At 46.4% G+C, this 22,926-nt stretch overlaps 1 protein-coding gene across 1 annotated transcript; it reads right to left on the bottom strand.

Annotated features, from left to right (window-relative positions):
* Positions 1-454: 454 nt before the first annotated feature.
* Positions 455-22,926, bottom strand: LOC149353340 (annexin-B12-like). The gene is made up of 13 exons (XM_089577324.1): positions 22,725-22,926; positions 20,313-20,321; positions 18,770-19,039; positions 18,510-18,718; positions 16,427-16,502; positions 11,759-11,853; positions 11,445-11,649; positions 10,553-10,632; positions 10,321-10,377; positions 8,427-8,616; positions 6,365-6,423; positions 5,523-5,645; positions 455-584 (listed from the first exon to the last, which is right to left on the bottom strand). Exons 1-13 carry the CDS (start codon positions 22,924-22,926, stop codon positions 528-530), a joined length of 1,632 nt encoding a protein of 543 aa, XP_089433450.1. The 3' UTR covers positions 455-527.

Raw genomic sequence — 22,926 nt, 5'->3', positions numbered from 1 at the left:
CGCTCCTCAAAAATATACAATTAGTAGGCCGTAGACAGTCACCGTCGCAGTTGACTTCAGGCAAGTGGGCACGTTTGGGCGAATGTATGAGTGTGAGAGAGCACGTTGCAGTTGTTCACAAAAGGATACACCTGTAGTCGTCGCGTAGAGTTACAGACGCTATCGCTTCCACAACAATTGCTGTAAGTTCGCTGTGAGGGCAAAACATGGCTGTTTATGCCCAGCGCGATTACACCTCAAGACAACGCCAAATTACATCACACAGCAACTTTAAAAGAACATGGTACTGAACAACGTTCGAAGTACGCAAAAGCGGAAAGTAATAAATCTTGCATGGTTTTCTTGAACGGCCAGGAGTAAAAAAAAAATGGCCAGGCCCAAGTTTATTGCTGTAGGCCACCGGGAAGACGCTTCGCTGATGCACTCAAACTTCGAGCAGCTCCCTTCCAAGTGCCTCGGCGGTGCTCCTGTGGGCAGGCTTCGTCCGGGCAGTAAGCTCAGCAGCTGGCCGTCGAGTAGCCCGAAGCTCAGTTCCCTTGTACGATGGCGAGCAAGGCCTTCCTGTAGTTGCCCGACGTGTCCGACTGCGACAGAGAAACGCCGTTTTGCGCCGGAGAGGAAAGGCAAGTGGATGGACTGACAACAGTACACGTACGAAGTAACAGATATCCGTGCTCAAAATCGCGGCGTTGAGAGCGGACCACACATTGCGCCCGTAAAGCGTAGTATCAGTCAGGCTACATATGAACAGTACTAGAACCAGGCGCGCTATTTGCAGGCTATGCTTACAGCTGCATAAGTATGTTTATTTAGTAATAAGTAATCAGATATTCGAACGAGAAAGTTTGCGCTATTCAGACGATCACGGGATAGAGAGGATGGTACTGGGTAAAACTTGTAAATTTAACGCCATTCCATTCCTCTCTAATTTGTGGTAAAAAGCGCAGCAAGTTTCGTTGAAATCGAAATGTTCCAATTCGGCCAACAACGCATCTTGCTAATAAGAGGTGTTCATCATAGATTCACTGCGAGTCAACGCCTCTTGACTGGTAGTTGCACGATACATCCACAATGTACCATCATGGTTATCCTCCTAAAGCATGCGCGATAAACGCATTTCTTTTTCGTTAAATAATTTTTCGATAGCCCTCTGGTATAGCCTTTTAGGAAGCTCTCATTCTTGCCCTCGCTTCTCCATCGCGTGAGGTGCTCAGTGTCTGGCAGTGTCATGTTCGTATACGAACCGCGAGCTCTCTTAAGCGGCTGAAATACCTCCGCGCATAGTCTGTGCAATCTTAAGGGAGCAGAGGATTGTAAAACGCCTTCAGCCGACCGCCGTATCCGATGTGGAGTCAAGAATAACTCCCTAATCTCACCTGCCTACCTCTGCCACCCTCTGCTAAGTTCCTTACTTTGAAACCTACTCGATTACCTTAAAGGACCACCGGCTACCCATCCTCCGCACTACATGCCCAACCTGCGTCCATTTCATCTTCTTGATTTCAGCTTGGGTACCAGGAACTGAGGTTTGTTTCCCATAGCTCCTTTGCCTGCTTCGCCTGCAAACGTCGTTGCGGTTTTGTTGCGAAAGTAACACTACGCGAGTCGCCGAGCCATTTCGCGGAGCTGACGAAAGGCCATACTGCGCATGCGCGAGGAGCAGTGACGTCACACGGCGCACAGCTCGCGTGACGCCGCCGTCGCCGCGCTCGACAGTTGCGCATGCGCAGTAGCGGCGCATAGCTAGCATGCCGGGCCGTCGCCGCGCGCTCTCCATCGCCTCTCTCTCTCTCTCCTCGTTGCTTTCGCAATTCTCCAGGTTTGACCAGAGCTAAACCACCGCCAATTTTTAGAAGCCAGTGAACGCCTCTCATGACTGACGTCACACGAGCCGCATGACGTCGCATGGCAGGACTCGTGCGGAGAGACTGGCACCGGATGACGTCGCGAGGCGTAAGAATTTTTTTAACATTTGTAATTTATCGGATCACTTTTGAAGACTTCTATGCGGCCTGAGGGCTGAGTGGCCTTGACTCACCATAATGCGTGCATTTTATAGCTACCTTCAAAACCTTTTCATTGGCTCCTTTTGCTTTCCATTGCCATTTTGCTTGCCATTTTGCTTTCCATGGCTCGCTGCATTGTCTCAATTTAATTTAAAGCCATTTTAATTAGCCTAAAAATTTCTGTTCCGTATTTGAGTACTGGCAAGATACAACTATTATACTCAATCCTCTCGAGGGATACTGGGGAGCTGCTGTTTATGACCTGAGGGTGCCCGCCTAAGGAATGTTATCCAATTGTTATAGTCTCTTGGCAATTTCACTTGCTTGTTGCGGATCTGCGGCCTCTACCTGCCTTAGATAGACGTATTCTCTTACAAACATCAATACTGCCTAATTTATCCTAAGCTTTTGGTCCTTTCCCAGACTGCTGAATAATACTTTAGATTTATTCATATTAATTTTGCCACCGTTATACTTTTGCTGCTTAAGTCTTCATCATGCAGTGCAACTCCTCCCCTGAGTTACTTATTAGTACGGCAGTGTCGTCAGCAAATAAGGTATTACAAACCAGCAAATCGAAGGTGTTTGCCATTGACTTCCACCTCCAACTTTTAGCAATCCAGCTTTGTAAACACCACTTGTAAACTCGCGGAGAATAGCAGCGGAGATAATGTGTCACCTTGCCTGACACCCTTCCTGATCGATATTTTAACTCTTGAGAATTATGGACGCTGTGCAGACCCTGTAAGTATGTTCCAGCACCTTTACATGTGCCTCTTCTACACCCTGGTTATGCACTGTCTGCATGACTGCTGATGTTTAGAATAAATGAAATGCTTCTTCGTTACTTACGAATGTCACTGGTTATATTCTGGGCATTTCTATAGCCTGTTGTTGAGTACGCTTTCCGAAAGCCAGCCTGGCCCTTTGGTTGAGTGAAGTTTAAGGTTGTTTTAATTCTATTAGCGATTACCTTGCCACATCCTTCTAAGCTAATCACTTCATAATTTTTTAACTCTTTGAAATCGCCTTTCTTCTGGCTAACTATGTTAGCATTTTTCCGTGCTTCCGGTATGCTCACGGTCCTGAGGTATTGAGTATAAAGGGTGGAGAGTTTTCCGTAGAGCAACATCTCCAGCGTTCTTCAATAGCTTTGAAATTACTTAATCCGGTCTTCCGCTTTTCCTCTTTGCATTGCTTGCGGGGCTTTCCCTACTTTCTCTTTCGTTATCCCAGGACATGAGTTTACCCGGCATCACTACTTCTGCCATTACTGTGATGATTACTTTGGCTACTGCACAGATTCGTATAAAAATTATTTTCTACTCTACTCATCCAAACTTCTGAATGCATTCCGATTGTCCCTTAGTGCGCACATCTGTCTTTCGTTCATGCCTAATTTCCTTTTCGTTGTCATGAGGCTACCTCTGTACTTTAGAGATAGTCCAATCCTTTCCTTCTTATACTTCCTGATACCACTCACTCACCGATCAACTTAGACAGTTCTGCTAGCCCTATCTTGTCTACGGGTACCGAGACTTTTATGGACTGGGGTTTCTAAGTTAGATCTTTTGTCACCATGTAGAGCTTTCCAGTATCCTGCCTAGTTGCCCTGCCCTCTACTTCTATGCACACTCTATGATTATATTGGTAGGACTGTTAATCATTATCTCTACGCCCGCTAAAATCGTCTTCTTCTGTAAAAGTGAAATATCTGTTCTCGTGTGATGTCCTGTATTTTCCTTCTTACCACTAACTCATTTATGCACTTCCCCCCTCTAGTTTTTCTCGTTCTCTTCTCAAATCTAGGCTAATTCTAGACCTGATCATCTCAAGGTCGCTACACCTCACTTTGTTTAGCACTACAACATGCATGATGCCGGGATTAGCGCACCATATGAAGTCTGTTTCATTTTTCGTCCGCTTATTCAGGCTCCTCCATGTCCATTTTCTATCCTCGCGTTTGTGGAAGAAGTTATTCATAATTTTCATATTTTATTTTTATCGTGTACACCCCATTCCTCCATAAAACTGCCTGGGAAGGCTGGTAGTACGTCTAAAATGAATTGATTTGATTAAATTTATCTCTGCAAATTACACTCTCCGCTTCCATCTGCCATTCCTGCAGTACACAGTTTTTTACCACCACCTGCTCTTCAAGCGCTTTCTTCATTGTGCTCCGTTTTCACTTTATTTATTGCCGTTTCGACGTCTTCATGGAATCTTTCGACTATTTCGTCATCGTGACCCGCCGCGGTAGCTAAGTGGTTACGGCGCTCGGCTGCTGACCCGAAAGACGCGGGTTCGATCCCGGCCGCGGCGGCCGAATTTTAATGAAGGCGAAATTCTAGAGGCCCGTGTACTGTGCAATATCAGTGCACGTTAAAGAACCCCAGGTGGTCGAATTTCCGGAGCCCTTCACTACGGCGTCCCTCATAGCCGGAGTTGCTTCGGGATGTTAAACCCCAAAAAACCATATTTCGTCATCATGGCTATGTCACTACACCATACATTTAATCATAAACTACCCTCATCTCATTTAAGCTCAAGAATTTGTCGATGTGGCAACTATATACTTAATGATCAAGAACACCACACCTACCTCCCGTTTTCTCGATAAATCGCGGTAACAGAATACCCATTAACGATGTATAAGCCTATGCCTGATCTGTTCTCCTAACCGCGCTAAGCCCTATGGCATCTTATTCGATACCCAAAAGCTTCTCGGACAGCAAAGTTAGGCTAGCCTCACTCGGTAATGTCATTTCGTTAGAAGTTCCCAGTTCAGTTTTCAATGGCAGCCTGTCCGACACCAGTGATTCGTAGTACGCTATCGCTATGGCATAGGTCTGACTGAGGGCCGAGGTATAAGTAGTGTATTCACACAGGAGGTACTGGCCAAGTACTGCACCAGGATGACCGACCGCTGTGTGGTTTGGTGTTAAAGCTTTGCCTTGTTACCCGACGACGAAATTGTAAAGGCGATAATTTCGATGCCTCTGGCTTGTTTTCGACTATAATATATATAGACAAAAAATGAAAAGCTGAGACTCTTACTGTTCTGATTGGTAAGCAGAGTAATACAGGACGCCGCAGACCTTGACCCATTGTTACCAACTGCTGTTTATTTTTTATTTTGTACCTTACTGCAGTGCGGTTAAACCTTAACCAGCATAACCTCACTGGTCGTCAGCTCTATTCGCCGGGATCAGACAGCCCCCCAGGCGCTGTCGCTCAATTTGAGCAGCCACTTTTTTTTGCTAATGGAGAAATGAGGCAGGCTCAGGGATTCGAACCCGGGACCTCTGATACGTGAGGGGGATGCTCTATTCCTTCGTTCGATCGCTGCAAAGACTAAGCTTAAGCTCAACCTAAATATTTCTTTCTTCTTTAGAAATTTCCAAGCGGAGATCAATCGGCTGAAAATACATAATTCAGGTTACTTACTCCCCATTTTTTTTACTGATCTCTACTGTCCTCAAAATCGCCCAGCCCACAACGGACTGCGTCGCGTACCTGAATGGCGCTGGCGAGGGACACCTTGTACTTGTCGAGGTACTCCTGTTTAATCAGCTCCAGGTCCTTCTCGCAGCGGGACACCACGACTCGCTTGAGCACCCTGTCGTTGGTGCCGAGTCCCTGCGATAGAGCAATAAGGGCAATCCTACGTCAGATGCTCTCTATAATGCTACTTAACGGCGTTGGTCCTGTACACTACCGAGAGCTTGTCCCGGGAGAAAATTATCCACATTAGTGTCTTTCGGCATCGCCTTTTTGACACACTGGCACTTCTGCTACCCGGTAAAAGTACAAATTGGAATTTCAACAGAAACATGATGTGCCTTTATGAGAATGACTATTTTGCAAAAAAAAAACAAGTGCATTATATTCTGTGTCGTAGCCGCTTTTAACGCAGGAAGGCAGGACCGTAATCGAACACTTCTGAGACCGCCTGTAAACCAGAAACTCATAGTCGTTCGCTCTTGACCAGATTAACTGACTCATTCCGCGACCGACAGAAACAACTCTTAGCTTCATCTACGTTAGATGAACAATTCTAGTGTCAGAATTAGATGCACGTCACGAGTCTAGTTTCATGTGTGGGAAGTGGCAGCTCTATGAGTGGAGGCAGCGGTGGAGGCAACACATCTATGATTCTTAGCTGACAGCTGTTGGGTGCTTGGCACAAAGGAGAGGAAGGCTAAGCTTATTTGTCCATGCTTTAGCCCAATCTGAAGCGAAACTACAGTGAGGCTTCGCCTGAGCGCAGGTGATGCCAGAAAACGAATATTCATCATGCTACTTGCATTTCAACTACTTAGCCTTAACTGCTCCTATAGAAAGATGTACCAACTCACCTTCATGGCGTAGTACAGCGTTTCCGCAAAATAAAAGGGAGGGCTGTAGACACACTTCACTGCAAATAAAAAAAAGAGACTGACTTAGTCACGCACCATGTAACACCTGCAAGCAAAGATGCCGTGCGCTTTGCTTGAATGTATGTGCAGCTAGTGTACATTCGGGAGCATAACGCAAGTGGCATTTTTAAGTCAGCGCCTATCAAGATTTGAATCAAGTACACTGCAAATAAGCTCAGCTGCTCATTCGTTCCGACACCGCAAAGAGAATCATGTAACCTCGCAGCTCAACTCTCGACTCTCGTGGACCGCTGCGAATGTTCAAGACCGTGGATTAGTCCTCTTCACTGACAGAGAGAAAACATGTGTGCCAGCTCAGACGAATTTTTTTGCCGTGCCATAAACAAGACGTTGTCTTTGAATCACCGTCGCCGGCTCTCTCAGTCATCCTTGCATTTATCAAAAGACAGATACAGCTCCTTGCTATAGCGACAGTCAACTGCAAGACATGGGTCAGTCTTCTTGCAGTCAACTCCAAGAAGTCAACTGCAATCGCACGCGTAGAGCGATTCCTGGCTTGCACGAATTCCTCTTGGAGTTCATTTTCCGAGACCGCAAGCAGTATCAATAAAGGACCACTCATGCCTACCAGTTCAGTGTCGCTACCATTTAAACACTGGTTCACTGGAAAGTTCGTAAGGCTGATAAAATGCAGTGGAAAATATAGACGTCCAGAAACCTGTCTAGAGAGCTCGAGTGGCATGCCTTACAGTGCATCAGCGGCACCTGCCGTTGGCCTCCAGGTTCGAGATAGCTTCTCCATAGCCTCCTCTATTTGCTATCGTTGAACATGCATGGAGTGTCCAGCCTTATCGTGTCACAAGCTAGAAGGCGCGGTTGCAATGCGCTCCGTTCGCTACTGGAGGTGCTGTCTGTAACGGCGGGCGAATGCACTAATGCTCACTGCATGCTGCGTCGTGCACGATACACGTGACAGGCATGGCGCGCCGCTACTGGTCACGTGATAACTTTCTTTTAAGGCCAATAAATGAAGCTACATAGATCGTAACTTGACGGAAACAGCACTACTAGCGGTTTTTCGAGTCGATCTAAAACTTTTTCATTGACACTTTCTTCCTGAAGTCAATAATTAAAAAGTTAGCTAATTACACTTAACTAATTAATGACCTTTGAAGAGCGAAAAAAATACTCAAGACTAGGTCACGCGACTATTAACAACTCTCAGTTGGTCTCACTGGACTAGGACACTTCGCCTTTTTTAAAAGTTTGGTTACATTTAGCTGGGACACCCGGTATATCCCAAGGTTCTAGCAATATAAGCGCGAAGTTCGTGGACTTGGAGGCAGATGAAGATAGCAAGAAAGCCTGCCAGCTCGGGCCATTTTCCGACAATTGAAATGGCAGCTAGATGCCAGTCGCGAATCGCCTGGCCCTCTGGTGGCATCGCTCGTGATGCAAACACACGCGCGGGATTCCGAAAGCGTTTGCCCCGCGGAGCTCTGTAACCCCCCTACGGTAGTGAAAGCCCAATAAGGAGAATACAGGCCCGTTCATGGCCCAAAATATAGAATACTACGGATCATCACGCCATGTGTGGTCAGAAAACTAAACTTCTGATGTCAGTGGTTGGCACCGAAGCGCAGAATGATGTGTGATTTCAAGCTTGGAGGAGGCGCATACCCGCCTGTAAGCGCACCAGTTGAGGACGGCCGGACATTTAGGTTCTGGGCGGCCAGTACAAAACTCCTGTGAGGCGTTTTTTTTTTTCCATTATCTGTGCATTACTACGGTTCTTTCAGAGACGCCGGCTGTAAGATTGTTCTGCACTGAAGCATAGCGTAGCAACTGGCACGAGTTGAGGATAAGTGCGCTTTAAGCCAGTACGCCAGTGCACATCCGAAGTGAAAGCAGGCGTTCGTGGACTCCAGTTCTTTCATTACGCCTTCCATGGAACGATTTAAGCCACCCAGGGTGAAAGCGAAATTCCTTTTCTCAATTTGACAGGTACGATTTGGCGAACGTGCAGGAGAGCAGTACGCACCGATGGCGAGGAATCCGTTCTTGATGTCCCCGCTCATCTCGCTCTTGATGGCCTCCATTACAGTGTGGTTAGCGAGTGCGTTGTATTCGCGGAAAACGAGCCGCAGCTGCTCATAGCTTTGAGTGGCGATGATGCGGTTGAACGCCGACACGTCCGTGCCCCAGCGCAGCACTCCCGCTTTTTGCAGCTGCTGCAGGCAGTCGCGGGAAGAAGGCAAAGCTACAGAGTCTCGGGCGCACAAACAGGGTCAACTCTTTCTCCACGTTTGAGCTAGACGGCATCTTACGGCGCACGCAGTGCTGCTTTGTCCACATATCCTGGCCATTCACCTTACCTAAGTATATTCTGTAGCTCTGAGTTCTTTCCCGTATCTGATTACTTTATATGTTTATCTGTTGAATTTTCATTTCCATGGGCGCAGCAAGAAGATGTGCGCGGGCAAAGGATTGAATTTTGGTAGCCAAACCTTAGAGATGAGGGTTACAAACCAAAATAATATTTATACGCATGTTCAGGGTGCGCCGTAAATATCCCCACACCTTTTTACCTGTATAATCCCCCTTAAAGCGAATAAAGATTGAAGGGTTCTTCGATAGCACTTCTTTACTGGCCCCTGCAACATAACACAAAGGTTTTCATTCAGTTCATAGGTCTTTTATATTCATCATAGTTTCCAGACATCGGGTGCACGACTGCACCGCAGCTTGCATGGCATGTATGGGAAGTAATATTTTATGCTTGCTCTATGAACTTCCTGAGGACCTCTATCGTGTGCTCCTTTGCGCCAACTCCCGCTTAAAAAGCTCCTCTTCCCGTCACAATCAGCAGTGCACACTTCTCTTTTCACACTCTTGTCCGTATTCTAGAACTATCAGTATTCTCAGGCTTTTAGGCAAACACATACTGCAGCTCTGTCGCACTAAAATTTGTCCCGACGGCTGCATGGCCACCTTTTTCACGTTCCTCGTTCCCTAGCGTTCGTTCATGTCTTTATTTTTTTCTGGGAGGTGAAGATTTTCTGTAGCAGAACGCACAGTAGGCTTTGTGGGATCCGTCGAGTGCGTCATGCACGAGTATTTTGTGACTAATCTTTTGTGATGCCATGAACATCAATTTTAGTACTTTGGGGGTCTCAAATGGTGCTCGTTCGGATTTGTTTAACAATTTAACAGGCCCGGTACGTGTGAAAGCGCACCATACTCTGAAAAATGCGTAGATCGCCTTGAAATTCCGCACACGTACTCAAGACGACTGAAGAGAAGTACAGGGAAAGCAAAGGGGAAAATCTATAAAAACTTCAGGCGTATCGAGGACACAAATTGCATCGCAGTACTCGCGTCGCATAAAAGCATCAAATTATTTACTTCCGCGTAGCTCCAACACGCAATTCAAACATGAGAGCTTTTAGGAAGACCTGAGCGTGGTACAAAAGAAAGTTATACAGCTTTCTCAAATCTTCCAAGTGTTTCCAAGTGTCAAAACATAAAACAACGCTCCATCTTAGGCGCTTCACCTAAAACGCGTTAGACTAATGGCAGTTCAACAACCGCAACAACAACTACAAAACAATAATCCTCGCAGACTTCGATTTGGGAGAGGGCAGGTTCTTAACGGTGTTAATGTCAACAAACAAGCTTTCAGGAGTGTTACTCTGAGAAACTCTGGCTTTGGGATTGCGCACAGATTTCCGAAGGCCTCGTTTTGCCGCTAAGCACTGTCAGCGAAGAAAAGAAAGGACCTAAGCAGGATCTCTAATTGCGCTTTCCACCCCTGTCATAGCTCAAGTTATAGTTCAGCGATTCAGAGGTTCGCGACATGGACCCGCGCCTTGCCAACCGAAAGTGCTCCAGCTCGCCACTGGTGCTTCTTTTCAGAGGAGAATTATGGAGCTCACAGCGGCGTCGTTGCGCGCCCGCACTGGATCCAGAGGGGTGCCCTCGTCACGCTGGGCCTGCAACACAAACGCGAGAGAGAAAGCGGGAAAACGATCAGCGGTTCTCAAAAGCCGATGGTGGTGGACGCCTCGCCGCTCCGAGGAAGTAGAAACGTTCTTTTTTTTGTTATTATTATTGGACCATAACAGCCCAACACGCAAGTTGGTTGCTTATAAATCTGCGTTCTCTTACATTACACATGGAGACAAGAAGGTGTCGAAAATCGCCAGATGTGTCGCCAATGATGTCCTTCTCCAAGTCTTTCTTGAATACTGCAAATATAAAAATAAATTTCATACGTCATACTGTATGCGAGTGTTTTTTCATATGTTAATAGAAAAAAACTCAGCAGCAGCCTAAACATGAGATGCTGAGCAGCATCGCGTGGTAGTAAAGGCAAATTTAATTTGATGTTCACACTAAGCATTAGGTGATGCTTGCATTTTTGCCTAGCCGGCAATCTTTTTCGCACTTCGCTGAGGAATACCATGTGATAAGCATATAAAAAAAAAAGATGTGAATGTGCTACCATTTGTCTTCAGCTTTCCAAACGTGCGCAACTCACTCGGAAACTGCGCTTGCAACGCAGCCAGTCGAGAACGCAATCTGGCAAACACATCCAAATATTTCCACGAACATACGGCACAACGAGCGTAAGAACAAAAAAAAACAGCGCGAGCTGCGCGTTATTTGGGCCCCGTCCCATGGCCGCGGTGCGTCGGGTCAAAGTTCTGATTCAATCCTGCCAGTTACGAAACTCGGACTTAAAACCCGGCCATGACCAGTGGCCAGCCTTAGGAGGTTAATAAATGGTGGCGAAAAATATGGCCTGAGCAAACTGTCTTGGTGACGACTCGTAATTTTTTTTTCTCCATTCTATGCGTATTTTCCTGTGAATGGTACGGGGCGCGTGCCAGCCTGCTAACCTTCGAGTTTGGGCGTTCACGGGCTCCGTGAGGAGTTTCATGACTGGTAGGATCAAAGTGCCCTGAGAGTGACTCCGAACTTGAGAGCGAAAGGAGAAACCAAGGCACCCGCAAAGCACCCGCAAAGTCCACGCTGCGTTTAGTGCAGGGCAGCTCACTTCTCTGGTAGTGTTCCTTGATGAGCCTGATGTCGTTGTTGCTGTGAGTGCAAAGGATCTCGATGAGGCACTCCTCGTCGGTGCCCAGGCCGGCGATGGCCTTGCGCAGCTCGCGAGCAAGGTACTCGTGCAACGGGTACAGCAGCCCCACTATGATGTCCTCGAGGTTACCGCGCAGGGCGGACTTCGCGTCATCCACCAAGTCCTGCGATGGTCACACAAGGGCCATCCCCGGTTTCTTTTATTCTCTCTCTCCATTCCCCCTTTCCAGATCCACTGTATCAAGCGAGCAGAAACTTGAATGGAAAACTTACACGTCCAAACGACTGCTTGTATGCTGCAACGATCTCCTGCCGCTGCGGTTCCGACCTTGCACATAAGATGTCAATGATCGTTGCGTGGTCTGTAGCTGGAATAAAAAAAAAATAATCCAGTGAATCAATTGATCTGCCACTCGTTTACGTAGCTAAACAGCCAACACTGTCAGTAGCTGTAAATTTATCACGTGCGTCACGTTGCTAATCATTCAGCCCGGACGTCCTGCCAAAACATCCCAGTTAATAAAGCTGTGCGACATTAGGATTTGCGCGTGCGTCATTGAAACTTGAACGCGGCAATAGTAAACAAACAAACACGTTCTACTTGCCGGATGGATAGTTCCTAACGCACAAATGGGAGACGTGGGGGTAGGCGCTTCGCCGGCAGTTAGCATAGAAATCATTCAAAGAAACGGGACCAGAATAGTTAACGCTCCCATTTGGAAAGTCTAAAACTCCAGTTTGTTCACTTTTCATGAAGTAGTTACCTTCATTTTAGCTTGCTTGTCCGAGTAAAAAAAAAAGGTGACGTAACAAAGGCAAGAAAAAAAAAGTGCGCCATCACCTAACCACGTCCGGTTCTAGTTAGTGAAAGTATAGAAGCGCCAGAACATTTCAACTTCGTGAGGTTTAGCCTGTAAGATCAAATAGCCTAGTCACGAGGGTTTAGTGATCTCAGTGTTCGTAACGAGGGCTACCACAATTTTATGACGTTCTATTTCAATACACATTTAGAGCATAATTCATGAAAGACCAATGAGGGACGAATGCTATAGGAACTTTGAATATGCGGCTTCATTGATTGGCTCTGAAGTGCCGAAGACGTACTGAGGGTCGTGAGGCACGCCTAGCAGGAAGGAACCGCGAGTTAATTTCGAAGTACAGTTGTTCTTGAAGGTGCACTTAAATACAAGTGCACGATATTTCGGTTGCAACCAACTGGCCTAAACTAAATATAGTTTATAAATAAATATAATTTAAGTTTATCAAAGACTAATTTTATAAATAAATATAGTCGTCCCCGAACCAGGACGAATTTTTCTTTAACTACGAAGTTTCTGAGAAAGCTGTATAGCTTTCCTTTGTAGCCGTATCACTGCGCTCGGGTGGGTGTCAATGAGTAGTTACTCCCTTATTATAAATAGTTTCCTGTTTAACGACGGTTCTGGTGAGTGTGCCATCATGGGGCCCCTCACTTGTAAAACTTATGCGGTGAGAACCCCTAAATAGTGCTCGCTCTTGAAATAGAAGACATGGAACCCACATTTACACATATGATCAACGTTTATTTTTTAACAGAAAACGCAAAACTTCTTGGAAGACCTCCGAAATACGGAAAAAGCACCACAGGGGAAAGAAGGGCCGATAATCATCGACTTGGTGGCGAGTGCTAGTGCCGCAAGAATAAGAATAGAGTTCTATGTAAAGTTTAAGCATATTTTACGCGTATATTCAGTAACAAAAAAATCTAACGCTCACGAATCACCAGCGCATGCGAAAAGCTGTGACTTGCTTATTACACCAGGTGTCCCAGCTATCTTTATCCAAAGATTAAAAATATACAGAGTAAAGATAAATGGATTCATCTTCAACCACGTTGTTGACCATTGTATTTCGTTACTCAGAGTATGTTCGTGCTCTGTTTAATTCAATACCTACAAATTTTGGCGAAATTAAACTTCCTTCTATTGCGCTTCTGGCGAAAATTGCGCTGGAAAAATGTACAGCGTGCCAAAAAACGTCTAATTCATCATTGTTTGTTTATGTGTGCTGTAGATAAGCTGTCAAAATGCGCGAAAAGATGAAAAAAATGTCATGTGACCATGGGCTTGCGCGCCGCGACCGCAGCGCTCTCAAACGCGGAATCGGTGAAATTAGCCGCGTTTGATGATGCCGCGAAAGTAACTACGTGCATTGGTCAGCAACATGTTTTAAGTTGCCTATACCTATCTCGCCCTGGTATATTTAGAATTTTTGCCTAAAGATAGCTGGGAAACCTATTGGAAAAGTGCCAGAAGAAATTGAAGGTGTGCAGCGAACATTTTCAATTCGACGCAGGATAGCACACCAGACTGCGTATGAAACCATGCGACGACAGGGACAGTAGAATGATTCACCTGCCGGTTTTCCCTCCTAGGACTGTATAATATATCGCTGAACTTATAATTCCAAATTGAGGAAAAAAGCCGGAAACATTTCTGCGAGACTCACGCCACTCTACTACAAATGACTTCGCATTAAGCATTCGCTCTCAGGGAAAAACTGTTTTTAGCTCCGATTAAAGAGAAAATTCTCCTAACAGATAATACGTGGATTGAAGTTTATTTTATTGAAACCTTTCTTTATCCAGATCATAAGTGGGTTCTCACAATAATTGCGCGAACGTACTTTGAAGCAAATCTTTCCTCTGTTCATCCTTTTACCTGTCTAGAAGTTGCCTCATGCGTAACGGAAGAGTGGCATCGAAGACGGAACTAGATAATAGAAAAAAGGCGAAAACTGAAGGAGGAACACATTTGTTACAAAATACGACTCTTGATCTCTGTTGGTGGCATTATTAGGAAGGCCAATCATTCACTGAAACATATATATGCGTTACCTTTCTTTTTTCCTCTTTCCAGCCTCTTTTTCCTCTAGTTACCACCAAACAAAACGGAAATTGGAGGGGCAGTTCACGTTCACAGCCAGGGACCACAAAATCCTCCTCTGTCTATTTTCCTGCGCGACAGTATTCTGTTGCTGCCTCGAACACGCTGTATTGGTAAATGTAATACACGTATTCAGATCATAAAAATGAAAGCCGAAGAAAAACAAGCGCAGGATATTGAAGAAAACGCGGCATTGATTTCGACATAGCCGCGCCAGCAATGGTTCGGTGTCACTGTCACGGTGGTAGCATCGAAACCTACGGGCTTTGTGTTGTTTTAAACAACACTATATATACTCGGATAAAACTCAAGAACGAAGCGGAAAATTCCCCGCAAAAGATGGCCTCCTCCACTGACGTCGTGGTTAATCCCCTTGGACCTGCTAGCGGGACATCACGAGTGGGAGAAAAAAAAGGGGGGGGGGAGCAGATTAAAGGGGATTAGCCACAGCACAATAGATTAACCAGGGGACGCCATTGGCTGGAGAGCCCCCTTTCAGGGGAACCTTCCGCTTCGTTCTTGAGTTATATCCTGGTCTCTTGAACGCATTGTACGCTGTCGTCCAGTCAACGTAAATATGCATATCATTCAGTGTGTGCCACGTAGACTGTCGCAAGCACTGCAAGAAAACTCAAGTGACAACTGGAGCGTAATCAACGCATGATGTAATTATACATTGTCACCTTGCACAGCTAGAAGCGTTTTTAAGCACTTCTCCTATTATGCGAATTTTCCCTTTTGTAGTGTTCTTGTCGAGGTTTGCATCTGTCCGTCAAAGTGGTAAAAAAATTACGTAAACAGATAAGTTGTTTTTGAGTCTTCTGTTGTCCCTGACAGCTTAAATTGTCCACCCGCAGCCGTGGCTCTGTGGCTCTGGCGTTCGACCACTGATTCCAAGGTCGCGGGTTCGATACCCTTGGCAACCATATTTCGATGGAAGCGAAATACAAAAACGCCCGTGTGCTGTGCGATGTCAGCAAGCGTTGAAGAACCCAAAATAGTCCAAAACAATCCGGAACCCTCCACTTCGAAGTTCCACATAGGCCATGTGTCGCTTCGAGACGTTAAACTCCACATTTCCTGAACTTGCCCTGTCTAATGAGGCAGCGCTTTAGCAACACGCTAGAACAGATGGAAGCGGACAACACGGAGCATACTGATGTGTGCTGACAGCTATCCCAGTGACAATCGCATGACGATGCCGTCGCAGCGACCCGCAAGTATCAAGCGCTTCATAAGGAGCCATGCGCACATAAATAATAGTGCGGCGACCTAGGGGAATTTTTTTACTTTTCTTGCAGTCGTACTACATCTCCAGAAGCTACAGACTACTTGCTTGTTCGAATGCTCCACATTACTGATGAAGTTGTATCTTTTCATTTTTATTTGTCCGAAAGTTCAATAATTGGATAAATTGACAAATGCAATGCTCTTACTTTAGTAAGATGACTGCCAACAATATTGTAATGGTTGAGTTGCCACGCATTTTTTTAACTTTACTCGAATAACAGTAAGACGATAAGATTAACAGGCTAAGCGTGATAGTCGTATTTTAAGGCAGAAAAAGTTGGCTTACTTGTGACAGCACGTTCCCGCTTACAAACAGAAGGTTCAGCAAAACACTTCCATATGCCGCAGCTGATACCCGTGACTGATATGCGCTGGGTACACATTTTCACCGCGAGCATGCTGGGAATGTTCTGGCTTTCCTCCGCGGCACTACTGCTGTCGTCACCAAGCCTGCAGAAACGGCTCATGCGTGCTTATGCACTAGCTAGCGTAGGATAGTGACGGTAACGATAGCGGTGTACGGTAACTCTACGCTTAAAGTCCGCACTGAAAACTCACACAGTACCACGAAAGCTTTGCCATGCGGTGTACAAAAATCTATCTACGATAAGCATGATAATGCACCGATAACGTAGCAACAATGCAATTATAAAAAAAAAAGCGAAGCACATGTGGCGTGTTACAACCAACGGCGCTTCTTCTGTTAAGCGCTGGTCTCTGCACTTACTCCATCCTCTCATGGCTTTTTTCAGCGCCTCAACATCCTGGTGGACATTGAAGGTCACGCATGTCTTGAGGGTTCCCTGCACATACAGCAACATAATAACCTTTTAGCTCTTGCACTGAAGGAAAAAAAAACTGGCCATCTCTTAAGTACCTTTCAAAGATGTAATTAATGCTCGTCATATTTAAGGTCTTTGGGAGCAGCCCATAAAGGGGAACTGTTGAACGTCCATTAAAGAGATGTATTCGATGCCTGTCCTGTCTTGCGGAACGCTAAGCCCACACTGCGGACGCATAGAAAATTCAAGTAGCCTCGTTCTCCTTTGAAATACGGCAAACTCAAATAGCCGCCATCACATAGTTCCAGTCCTGCACTCCAATGATCGCTTTAGTGTCGCTGTGCCCTTGAGTAGCTTACTGATTCATTCTCAGACCAACCACATTACCTGCAGACATTCGCAGCAGTTGCTTATATATACTCGTGCCTCAGAAAACGCATTAACCGTGAGATACGCTGGCAGAACCGCACTTACCACGGGAGGAAGCGTGTACACAAGAGCAGCGGTAAGTTATATGACCTATATGGGCACCTCTGTGGAGACCCTAACGGGAATCCATTGTGAAAGCCCAAGAGCTGTCTCGTAAATGCTGAGCATTTAAAGTAGCCGGTAGAAATCAAAGGCATTCTTGCGCACTCCGGAAAACGATGCTGAGGAAGCAGCATATTTTGCGGATTTTACATAGAAGGAAGAGGAGGCTGAATGAAGCACCCTCTTTCACCTCAGTTACGGTAGATGGAGCCGCACCGATGAAAACAAGCACAGTGCATTGTACAGAATGCCCCTTTCAGCGAATCGCCCTCTTCTCTTGTGGGTAGGTTCTCGTCACTCACCACAAAACAAATGACGCGTGTCTTACTATATTATGCATACTTGACCACTACAACTGCTTGCATTTCTAATGGGGTACTCGTGTGACGCTGGTGAACCATAGTGGGATTAGGCTACGGTTAAGTGAACGTAAAGTACCATAGAAAGCAGAAAGGGAGGCATTCATCACCTAACCTCAGTTGGTAGAACACCACGCGCATTATGCGGAAGCATTGAGTTCGGCTCCATCCCGGGGAACATATTCTCTTCTGTCCAAAGTGACTACTCAACTACTTTTCCTCTCAAACAATCACAACACGGAAAAGCGGTAACAGCAGTGCCTGTCTGTGCTGTCCCAGCCTGTCTTCAAAGGAAGTTGGCTTCTTTCGCATAGAACAAGCTCTGGCTACCGCCCCACTTCCCATGATCCCGAACGTTATTGACAAACCGCAAGCAGAACCGCAAGACACAAGCAGAACAAATAGCAAGTGGACACAACACTTGAAACCACTAAAAAAAAAAATAGGCGCATTAAAAAGTGGCCCTGCACTTTGCTCACACTCCATCGCTGTGCTCTACTTCGTTTCGCGCACCGACAAAAACTAGTCCTGCTGGGACGTCAGACAGTGCACAGCCCTGAAGCCAAATGCACCATGCACAACATAATTCCCTGCGGACATTCATTCACGCTAATCAAAGGGCTGCACATTTCACTCACGCGGCAGTGTGTCTTAACCTATATAAATTTTGTGCAGCATGCTGAGAAAGCGCCAATGAAAACAAATAGTTACAACCGAAATTTTCTTCTTACACGTGCGCCTGCATTTCGAGAACTGACTGCTTCAAGATTTCAATTTAAAAAGTAAAAACATTTTGCGCAAAACTTGGACAGAAACAGCGCTGAGGGCGAGACGAACGAAAAGAACGGCCAAAAACGAGTCCGTTTTTGTCGTCCATCACGTGCGACTTCAGAGCTATTGTCGTTGTTCGTATTAAGCAGCATTAACTGCATTCATCCGGGTGAACACTCCTCCCGCATCGCTATTCGCATCGTACTGTGATTCGATCAATGTGGAAATTAACCAGTGCCTGTTCTACATTAATTCCAATGGAATCGCCAATTTGTTATCATACAGGACGATTATTTCAAATCCAGAAATCATGGGGAATTGAGATTCTTTCCGCTGTTGCAGATTTACCACCACACAGCCGGCTCACCTTTCCTGGAGCGTAACAGCTTTGCCCGTATGACGGTCCGTCCGTTATAAAAGGTCTGCTGGGCGTAGTCGGTGGGTAGGGCATGCCGCTCACGGGGCCTGCATACCTAGAGTAGCCGTTAGTACTGTATCCATTTAATGACCCGTAAATAGACTGCGCGCTGATGGGAGGAGGGTTGTAACGTGGGTAAGTGCCCCTGGGGTACCCCGCTGATGACATCAGCGCCGGTATAGTTGGAACAGGTCCTGCTTGCAAGGAGCCCCCAGGTACGAGAGACAAAGAAGTTGTCGATGGAGTACGCCACGGCGGGGGGCCGCTAGACTGAGAGGGAGGGTAGTTGGCCCCAGGTACGGGAGACAAAGAAGTGACCGATGGAGTACGCCCCGGCGGGGGGCCGCTAGACTGAGAGGGAGGGTAGTTGTCCCCAGGTACGGGAGACAAAGAAGTGACCGATGGAGTACGCCCCGGCGGGGGGCCGCTAGACTGGGAGGGAGGGTAGTAAGCCCCAGGTACGGGAGACACAGAGGATTCTGATGGAGTACGCCCCGGCGGAGGTCGGCTGGGCTGAGCAGGAGGATAGAAAGTCGCAGGTGAAACTGGTTCCGGTGCTGGTGATGGGTACCCTGGAGGGAAACGAGGTTAACCTATTTTAAGGTTAAGAATAAGATTTATTTTCCAGAATTCACTGGATGGATTCCTGGGATAAAAGCCACGTATGTGGCTTGACAAAGACCCAGGAACCATTTCTGTGGCAGCAGACGGGAAGGTTTCTGTATGCATGCAATGCGTAAAAATAATGCGACACAAACTGCGTGGTCTAGCGAATGCCCAGAGCGCACATGTGCGCCCTCACCGTTCGATCACGTTCCTACGTGGCACTCGCGGTAGAAGAGAACGTACCACGTCCGCCGCTAAGGACAAGGATGGCGCAGGTGTATACACTCTCAAGGTTCGGTTTCACTACACATAAATACCCCCGAAAGCCGAAGAATGGACAGCCGTCGCCGTAACTCAGTCGGCAGAGGATCGGACGCGAAATTCCGGGGTCGTAGTTTCGGATCCCACTGGCGTCGAGTAGTTGTTTTTCTTCTGCTTTTTAATCAATTATTTAAAAAAATTATTACCTAATTGACCTCCCTTTGATGAACAACAGAATTAATAATTCAAAAAAACATCCCGTATGCTCCTTATTTTCGGTGACCGTTGGCTTCCGTCATGTATATCATAACAAGCCCCTCTTTTCCTTTGCCTTGTCTGCTGAATACAAAAAGAGAGAATTAGAGGAAATAAAAATTAAGGGGACACTTAAGCTCTGCCTTAAGGGTATGATGCGGCAGCGTTAATGGTTATTTGCTACTTTTTTTGTTAATCAGTCCGTCTCTAATTACACACACTCACTAGCATACATCAGTTGGCATACCAGACCACGTGATAAACCACAAAACACATATGGTCTCCCTTTAGCCGTGTCGAACGAACGTGCCTCAGTGGCCAGGGGTAGAGTGTATGACTCTAAACCCAAGGGTGATGAGTTCGATTCTCAACTAATTACCCCAAATTTCTTTTCAGCGTAACTGATTTGCTTTGCACCCCTGTACGTCTAATGACATTTCAGCCATGCTATGACCTCTTGGACACAATTTAAATTGAGTTTTACTTCTTATCAATCCAAAGCGAATTAAGGGTATAACGTCGCAACCCTCTCGACCAATCCTGAATTAGTGTCTCAACGCGCATGGCTTTCCCTACGAACGCCCGACCTGCCGCTATCGCGATAAAAATTTACCTCCTTTCACTTGCTACTTTTGTTTCCTAACAGCGTTTACTGCATTCCTTACTATAGCAGCCCGACGTGTTCTCAAAGCAGCGTTTATATATTGCCCGAGAATGCAAATATTTGATGCACAAGCAAGAAAGAGCTCCCACTTCCGGATACAAAGCTGCTGGAAACAGCAAGCCGAACCTCGACGTTGGGTTACTGCGGGCTACGGATGAATCATTCCACTGTCCTAACATCCCGGGCGAATGGCCTTCTTTATGTGATATTTCTTTGTTTTACTTTTTTCCTTACTGTCGGCTGGAAATAAGTGCATGAAATCTTAATAAATGTGAATAAGCCTCAGTTCCGGTGGACGCTGGCTTTACTAGTGCATCTGGACATAATCGAAATCCAAATGGCAAGGCTGTTTCTTTGGTTAGTTGGTTACTCATACCAAAGAAAAACTTTTAAGCGTTAAAAGACAAAGCGCTGTGGCCTGTCCCACTCACGTCCTCGTATTTTTTTTTTTTTTTTTTTTTGCAGAATAACAGTCGGAGGTAAAACGAACCAGGGTGAACAGACAAGCGCAGGTCTCGGTTTGGCTAGGCCAGACAGAGAAAAATATTAAAATTCTTTCGCTCTATTGCTGACTCAGTGGCTTAGGCATTCCGCTACAGATCCCAAATTTGCCGGGTCTATCCCGGCCGCAGCGGCTTTATTTAGATGGATGCGAAATACAAAAGACACCCCTGTGCTATGCGCTGCCAGAGTACGCTAAAGAACGCCAAGTGTTCTAAATTTACCCACAGCCCTCCTCTACGCCGTCCCTCAAAGCACATGTGTCGCTTCAGGATGTTAAACTCCAAAATTTAATATATAATTTAATGAAATTCTTCCAGCTTCTTGCTGCGTGCATCAAGGCTTAGCGACTGGAAAGGATAATAATAAACACGCCCACGACTGACACGTTTCCTCTGTAAATGGGGACATGGCACGGGCTGGGACACTTTACTTTTTAATCTTTATCAACTGTCCGAACACACTTTTTGTATATTTGGAAGTGAACAGTGCAAAACGAAGGGACATAGTGAGAAGACAAGCGCTGTCTTCTGTCTTGTCTCCCGCTTAATTGTCTCCTGCGTTTGTCTCCTTGTCGAATCTCTCCTGTCTACCTCCTTTCGTTTTGCGCTGTTCACTCCCAAATAGATAACCAACCAAGGTGCTATTTTTGTACATGGGGCACTCATCTTGCTTTAATAACGCATCTTGAGAACATAAGCGCTGTGAACAGCTTTACCTAAGCAAATAGCACTCACGAATAGTTTGCGTAATCGTTACCAATACCTAGCTATCTTAACTAAGATCTCGCTCGTAACGAGTCGACTGTCTTTAAGGGAAACCATTGCATCCGGGCATTTCTTTTTCCAGCGCTAGGTGTACTAACCTAGTTTACCCTGTTCCGCGTCGTCGTAGTCGACATCGCGTCCACATGCCCTATTCCCATCACTGTAGGAATGCACCATCGTTGGAAGGCCCAGAGCAAAAAAAAGTTGCTGGGGGTTTAGCATTGCAAATCAGGAAGTATTGTGCTAAAGCAGGTTTTTTCAGGTGACAACCAACCCCACCTACCTGAAAGCGCCATTCCGAAAGCGCGTTTCCTTTCCTTACATGACTTGCGCACAGGCGGATCCTCATGGAGACACGACGCGCAATGCCCAGCGCGAGAGTTTGTTGGTTTAACACCAGGCTCGATTGGCTGCGACAAGAGCATAGTGCTCTCGTGCAGTGGCAGCGAGGCTGATCTGTTCGCGCAGACGCGGGTTCGAAACCCAGTCGCGGCAATATTTGTTACTTCTCCAGGTTAGCCAAGGTCACCCTCATTCAAAGCCTCGGTTCATTTCCCGCCATTTCTCGCATCACGTGACTACCTTCAGAGGCTTCACCACACAACCGCATTTTCCAGGCTATGAGGCCAATAGTGCTGTCGGACTAAAACGTAGACACTGATAGCATACAAAAGTACAACACTGCGGCTCTCTCCGATGAACGCAATTTCGGGCAACCTCGAACTGCAACGGAAGCACTAAGCCGAACCGTGATTCAAAGTATTCTGCCCCTCAGCCACGAATCCGCTCACTTATTCATAGGCTACTGCAGTTATTTGTGCTTGATCAATGGCAGTTCAGTGTAGTGGCAGTGATAGTCAAGCGTGGCGTTATCACTGCATTAATGACTTCGCAAACCAGCTACACCACCGATCACGCGCCTTAACCTGAAGGTATGAGCTTTTTCAGTCCATCTTTTTTCTTTTTTTTTTCTTGGGAAAGGAGGGGGGCATTGCACTTAACAAGCGCAGTGCCAGTCAACAAGCTTATGTTCGCATGTAAGGGAGACGAATGCAAGTTCACAAGTGAAACGATGCTGTTCCGTAAGTACACCCAGCAGCCTCTACGCACCTGCGGCGGGTGTGGAGGACTCCGGGAAACTTGGCTGTGGCGTAGGCATGCGCCGCGGCGGCTCGTCAGGATCCACAAAGCCCATCGGTCTCGAGGCGTCCGATGTGTAACTAGACGAGCTGGTTGGAGGGTAGCCAGGGGGATATCCTGGGGCATAGCCTGGGTTGTAGGCTCCACCGGCACCGCCAGAGGAGGCGCTCAT

The sequence above is a fragment of the Amblyomma mixtum genome, chromosome 3 (assembly GCF_055824585.1).
Source record: "Amblyomma mixtum isolate Tamu chromosome 3, ASM5582458v1, whole genome shotgun sequence".
NCBI lineage: Eukaryota > Metazoa > Arthropoda > Arachnida > Ixodida > Ixodidae > Amblyomma > Amblyomma mixtum.
This window is presented reverse-complemented; position numbering and strand designations above follow the sequence as displayed.